We start from the raw sequence: 6,947 nt of genomic DNA, 5'->3' as shown, positions 1-6,947 counted from the left end.
TTATGCTTCCTTATGCGCGTGTCTTCGATTTGGGCTGGGCCAACTTGGAAGCTTGGATACTTGTATGTGTAGCTGGGCCCATAAATTATTTATAACGTGATAACTGATATCAAATTAAAGTCTATATCCCATAATTAATAATTACCAATGAACTACTATAAACCAAGTTAGATTAGTCTAATAGGTAGTTTACTAATTTGTTTAAATAAATGTCAAAAATTTAAATTCTGTTTTGTGCATGTAACAAGTCATTGACTAATAACAAATCTTTAAATGAAGTTCTAATCTACGACGGATTAATCTTTAGCCAACCGGATTAAAGGATACTATTAGAAACCAAAAAAACAAATGAACTACTATAAAATATTTTACTCTTACAGATTTTATAATATTGAATATCCAATTTTGGATGTAGAAAGTTTGTTAAATTTTACATAGTTTTTTTCCTCAAAATTAAACTTTAAATATAATATCTACCTAATTCTTCTATGTTATGGACTATTTTTTTCGATAACAGGAACACAAGTTGAACCCTAATCTCTATAGATTTTGATAACATTGAGTGGGTTTAGATAATTCTAGTTTAGAAATTAGTTCCAAAAGAAAAAATTTATAAAAACTTATTAGCTGGAGTTATTATCTATAGACAACATAAGATATTAAGAGTAAATTTAAATAAATAACTAAATCAAATTCTTAAAAAAAACTTAAAATATAAAAATTTATATTAAAAATAATTTATAAATAAATTATTTTATATTGGAAAGGGGGTAATTTTTCTTCGTTATTAATTGGTTATTTTTTTAATATGTTTTTTAATTGATTATTGATTGATCAATGAATAGTCAAATATCCAATCGATACCTATAATGATCAAAAGCGTATGTCATTAAATAATTATTAATTAAAAATAAAAAAATGAAAAACAATATACAATAAAGATTATCTAAATTACTAAACAACATGTTTTTCCATATATATACCAAATTATGCGAAACTTGCACATGAAAAGATTCTAATATATATATATTTTTTTTTTGGTGTCTTAACTAAGACTCAATATACAATGAAGTAATAACTATCTATTACCAATAAAATAAAATAAAATAAAATTCTATTATGTACACAGGTTTAGGGGCAATAGAATGCTTCTTTAATTCTTTTGGGCTTCACAAAGGGCAAAACTTTTTTGGGTTTGATGAGTCAATTCCTATATATAGAAGCCCATCAATACCTTGTTTGGATTGAGAAAAAAAACAAGAAAAGAAATTTTTTGTGGCAAAATGAATAAAAGGAGTTCATCACATGCATCAATTACCATTAACTCATCAGTGATCACAATCTCCTTTTTGTGTGTGCATGCTGAAGAAGATCATGTGATTTTCATGTTGCACCAAAAGGTAAGTCTTGAATAGTGAATACAACGGATTGAATTTGGCACATCATACACTAAAATAATCAAAATGTATATATATTTGAATATTTAAAGAGTAATATATTCAAATTTATACTAGTAATTTATCTTAATATATAATGTTCCAAATTCAACCTGATATATTTGTAGCATTTCCCTTCAAATTATTCAGAATCAAGGAGTTCTTCTTGGAAGACTTTTCTGAAGAATGGAAATCTAGTTTTCTTCATGCCCTTAAAGCAGCTGAGATTTCCATTTAAAAGTTGAACAACCTACCACCACAAAAAGAAGAGGAAAAAAAATTACAATTTGAAATGTGTATATAAATGAGAAGAAAGATAATCAATAAATCGCAAATTATTTTTTATATTGGAGTGAATGGTAAGAAAATTAATCTTAGATTTGGATTTAGAGTGTAGAAATCGAACAATTCAATTTTTGAGGAAAAAAACGGACTTTTGATTTTTAGAAATAAAATTCGGACTATCCAATTTGTGAATTAAAAAAAACAAACACTAAAAAAACGAACCCTTTAATTTGATATTAAAATATTTTTAAAAATTTCTATTGCAAAATAATTGGACGAACCAATTACACATTGTCAACATAATTGGATTGCACACGATCCTCGTTCATTATAAACAAATTTAGCCTCAAGAAACAACATTCTTTTCAACTTCTTAAAAGACCCAGCATGTGTTTTTTAATATTCTTATTATTTTTAGTAATTATGTATATATATGAAAAATAAAATTTCAATTAAATGATAACTATTTTTTTATAAAATTTTAATAAATAAAAAATATTAAAAATAAAAATAAAAACGCAAAGAAGACGTGCATGCCTGTCTGATAGAGGGGCGACGAATTGAAGATTGTTGAATGCACAAAGAAGCTGCCAATAACATGAGATTCAACTCCCTTGTGTCAAATTCTTCATCTAGTGATGGATCAATCAGCTCCTTAATTTCATTCTTTCTCAGCAATGGTTTTGCCTGATGAGAACATAAATTAACTTGAATTTTTATGAAGATCATGTGAAATAAAAGTTGTTTGGAAATGAATGAAATTGGATACTATACCCACAAAACAAGGCTTTGTTGTGAATAATCAAGTGCACGCCTTCCACTGACCAATTCTAATAGAAGCACACCAAAAGCAAATACATCTGTTTTCTCATCAACAATTCCATGAAGCAAGTACTCAGGTGCAAGGTACCTGTGGCAATCATAAATCAAAACCCTAGTTAATAGAAACACACTAGAAGTTGTAACACCGGATTAGTATTTGGTCAGGTAAAGACTCCGCGAAATTATTTTCATGTGAAATTGATAGTCAAAAGTCATTAGATAATAATTTAGTCAAATATACTAAATTATATAATGATTCTTAACTAATAACTTCGTATAAAGACAACTGCATTTGAGTTTTTATTATTTGATTGTTATTCTGAGATAGAAATACACAGATCAGATAGAAACTACGATTACACACGGATCAAATATAACTTATAATTCTATTTGATCCGCATTGCACTTATCGGATCGGCTACGATATCCGCATTTTTTCATGTCGGATCCGATCCGATCTGATCGGCATAATTAAAAAAAAAACCGTTTTAAGAATGAAATTTGGCTGTTTTAAAAAAAATTTCCAAAAAATTTATTTTTTTACCTCTTTAAGCCTATTTATTCTTAAAATATTATCCATAAAAGTTCTTTTGAATAACAAAAAAAAAAAACACAAGATCTAAATTTAATTATTCTAAGTTGAAGTACAACATGAAAAATTAAAAATAAGATATCATAAAATTCATAAAATAACACACTAAAATTCATATCACATTAAAGTTTATTTTTTTAAACTATACTATTTATATAAGACGTGCGGATATGCAAATCTGCGAATCGCATCCGCAGATATCACTGCCAAATCCGCAATCCAATCCTATTATCCTATCATAGTGCGGACGGGATCTGATCCGATCCGATGGCTCTGCGGATCAGATAATCCACAAAATTCAAATCGGATACAATAATTACTATGGATATACGGATATTATCCGATCCATATACAGTCTCAATAAAAACATGTTTAAAAATAAAAGATAAATATATTTTTGAATTTAAAAAGACGGAAAAAATGTTTGAGATATTTGTTAAGTTAATGTATATGCATCCGAAAAAATAAAGAATTTGGTTAATAAATAAAAATTGGGCGACAAAATTTATTTATGAAAGTATTTGGTGTGTAAAATTAACAAAGAACTTGTATATGAAAATATTTTCACTCTATTCTCTTACTCCAATCAAAACATAATAAAATTGAAATGAAAAAAAATCATTTAAAGGTCACATACCCAAAAGTTCCTTCAAATTTCGAAACAGTGTGGTGAGTCCAATTCTGCGGTAGCCATTTTGCTAGCCCAAAATCACATATCTGCACAGAAATTTAATTAAAGTTTATATAGTACTTATTTAATTACTAAAACATTAATATAGAAATAAATAATTAAACTTGAGTGCTTTTAATATTAAGAAGTACGGATGAGCTAATTAATTGAAACAAAAAAACAAAGAGGCTTCACTTTCAGTTTCAGTTTCATTTTTCATTTTCATCCATAAATAAACAAAGAATCTTCCAACAAAATTGTCCTTTTGTCTTTTGGGGTGAATACAAAATGCAATAAAAACATTAATAAAAAGGTGTTTGTGGTGATCAATTGCAAGAATCAAAATTGTGTAAATAGTAAAAAATGATACCTGAGGCTCATAGTCCTCAGTGAGCAATATATTTGCAGCTTTTATATCTCTATGAATTATTCTTCTTTGACAACCCTCATGAAGATATAATATACCCTTTGCTGTTCCTACTGCAATTTTTTGCCTCATGCACCATGCTAATTTCTCCTTCGAACCTGATGAAGGAGCAAATAATTCAATCTTATATATTATATTGATTTCTTTGAATTTATAAAATATATTAACTTTCCTCCTATTTATAAGGGTTAGTGATAGAGGAAAGCTGATAGTGAGAGAAAAAATATTTATATTATCTTAATTTATATTTTTATATTTATATCCATCAGCCATCAAAATCAGTTACCAATATAAAATACATGCTAGAATATAAATACACATTGAAAATAAATTAAACTACATATGTATTTATACACAAATATATTGGTGGTTGATTTTAGTGGCTGATTTTAGTGTACAAATAGCAATTCTCTTAAAAGAAATAGTGAATAATTTCACTCAACAAATGGTGTATATAATATTTACCCGAACACTACTATATGACCAACAAAAGTTATTGTTTTTGGCCTAAACTTTCAACTCTAAATCTAAATATTAAATTCTAAATTTTAATAGTATAAAAAAAAATTGATGATCCAAAATATTAGCTAATATTGATAAAAAAATATTAATCTTCTAATATTTTTCAATATCATCCCCTCGACTGCATAATTTTCCCTAACAACTATTGTATCAAAATGAATTATTAGACTCCTAACTAATTTTCTTAATTATTCTTCTAAGTTCTAAATAAATAAAAAAATTGAATTTTTTAAGAGTATGAATGAGGATTTCAATTGTTACTCTTGAGTCAATAATAAGATAAAGCAAGAAAACAAAATGATAGCATAACATCAATGATTACCATAAAGCAGTGAAGCTAAGCTCCCTTTCTCAGACAATTCAAGAACAAGGTGCATTCCACCATCCACACCATAACCAACAAGCTTAGCAGTGTTGGGGTGATTGACATGTGCCATAACTCCAAGTTCTGATAAAAAGTCACCTATGATCTCATCAGCAGTTCCTCTTGTTAGCCTCTTAATTGCTACAACCTGATTATTTGGTAAACACCCTTTGTAAACCTCAGCATAACCACCTTTTCCAATCAAGTTTTCTGCACCAAAAACAATGCAGAAAACTCAAATTAAACCATTGTCATAATACATGGAAACTGAGATAACCTAGTAACATATAATATAATATGATACTTTTATATAAAAAAGTAAGATATACATAATAATATACTAAAAATAACTACTAAGAACAACTTCAACGATTGAGTTGTATCCGTGTGATTTCAAAGTCAAAGATTCAAGCAACAGAATTAGTCTGATGTAATTATCAGGTTAGGTTGTCTACGACACTATGTTAACGCAAAATGCTTGTACATTCGACTACCCATTTTAATATACTTTAAACTAAGAAAACTTCCTTGAGTGAAAGATCAAAATGCTTGAAGGAACAACAATTTAGGGATTACCTTGGCTGAAATGATTGGTTGCTAGTTGAATATCATGGTGAGAGAAGATCTTCCAAGGTGACCTACAAGGTGAAGGGCTTGCAACATCTAAGAGGCAACTTGGCCATAGAGACTCTCTCATGCTACTACTCATTCTTCTTGATATGTTCAAAGGGTGCAACAATGTGTTGTTCTTGGATGATGATTTTCCCTTCAAAATTTGAACAAACGAATGCCACCTTGAACAACTTGGCCTTGAAATTTCTTGAGACTCAGAATCCAAACCACTATGATCATGATCTTTTGAACAACTTGTTTCTGATGAATCTGAGGACCTGAAATAGTCCTCAAGAACTGTAACTGGTGAATCCACTTTTTCCTTCATTTTTTTTCCTTTTTTGGGAGACCCTCCAAAACACAGAAAAATTTAGAAAATGAAATATATTTATATATTAAAAGCCAACCAAGAAAATGACCATTTTCATGGTGAAGATTAAAATATATATAAAATAGATATTTTTGTGGTACCAAATTCTTTTTCCCTCTTAGGTACAAGGTATAGAGAAATCTGATAAATTAAGAGCCACCCATAAACAAAAGATTAAGATTTTATATGAAAAAATATGTAATAATAAGAGCTGAGGGGACTACTAATAAAAGTGGATGCAAATAATTAAATTGAAGACATTGAAAGAAGGAACCTTTTGGTATCTTAGAAAGAAAAGATTGGAATATCTAAGGATTTTTTCATAAGAAACAAAATTTTCAAAGAGAAGAAATGTTCCTCTGAGTGATGAAGGAATCAAAGAATCCCAAATGGATAAGCCAAAGCAACAGGAAAAAGAAGATTTAATCTAATGACACACCAAAGAAGAAGAAGAAGAAGAGAGTCCCCTGCATCTCAGAAACATATAAGAAAAACACAACATCATCTCTCAATAAATGCAAGGAAACTTAGAAGACAGAAAACGTTAGTGAAAGTTTTAAATAAAACTATTAATATGATTTTATTAAATTGTATGATGAAAACATGGAACAGAGGAAAGAAGAAAAAAAAAAAAACAGAACAGAAACAGAGGAAACAGAGGAGGAGACAGAGGAAAGAGACATATCAGAAAGGTTTTTTTAATTTACTTAGCATCTCCGCTTCAGCAAACTACTATCATCATTGCACCTTTTTCTTTCGTTTACTTTATCACAAAATGTTTTTTTTTCCCTCTTTTTTTATCCCAAGATTTTGCGGATTATAGAAGGAACAATTTAGTAGTAATTAT

The 6,947-nt window shown here is 28.4% G+C and overlaps 1 protein-coding gene across 2 annotated transcripts; it reads right to left on the bottom strand.

Annotated features, from left to right (window-relative positions):
- LOC107626097 (receptor-like cytosolic serine/threonine-protein kinase RBK2) lies at positions 993-6,885 on the bottom strand. 2 transcript variants are annotated; one of them, XM_016328878.2, is made up of 7 exons: positions 5,695-6,883; positions 5,077-5,328; positions 4,176-4,330; positions 3,773-3,852; positions 2,496-2,631; positions 2,259-2,408; positions 993-1,686 (listed from the first exon to the last, which is right to left on the bottom strand). In XM_016328878.2, exons 1-7 carry the CDS (start codon positions 6,056-6,058, stop codon positions 1,579-1,581), a joined length of 1,245 nt encoding a protein of 414 aa, XP_016184364.1. In that variant the 5' UTR covers positions 6,059-6,883; the 3' UTR covers positions 993-1,578. The 2 variants fall into 2 exon arrangements, with proteins under 2 accessions (XP_016184364.1, XP_016184365.1); XM_016328879.2 differs by lacking the exon at positions 993-1,686 and having other exon boundaries at positions 2,331-2,408; positions 2,500-2,631; positions 5,695-6,885.

This window comes from Arachis ipaensis, chromosome B02 (genome assembly GCF_000816755.2).
Source record: "Arachis ipaensis cultivar K30076 chromosome B02, Araip1.1, whole genome shotgun sequence".
Taxonomy (NCBI): Eukaryota; Viridiplantae; Streptophyta; class Magnoliopsida; order Fabales; family Fabaceae; genus Arachis; species Arachis ipaensis.
Note: the sequence above shows the minus strand (reverse complement) of the source record. Positions and strands in the feature narration are given on the sequence as shown.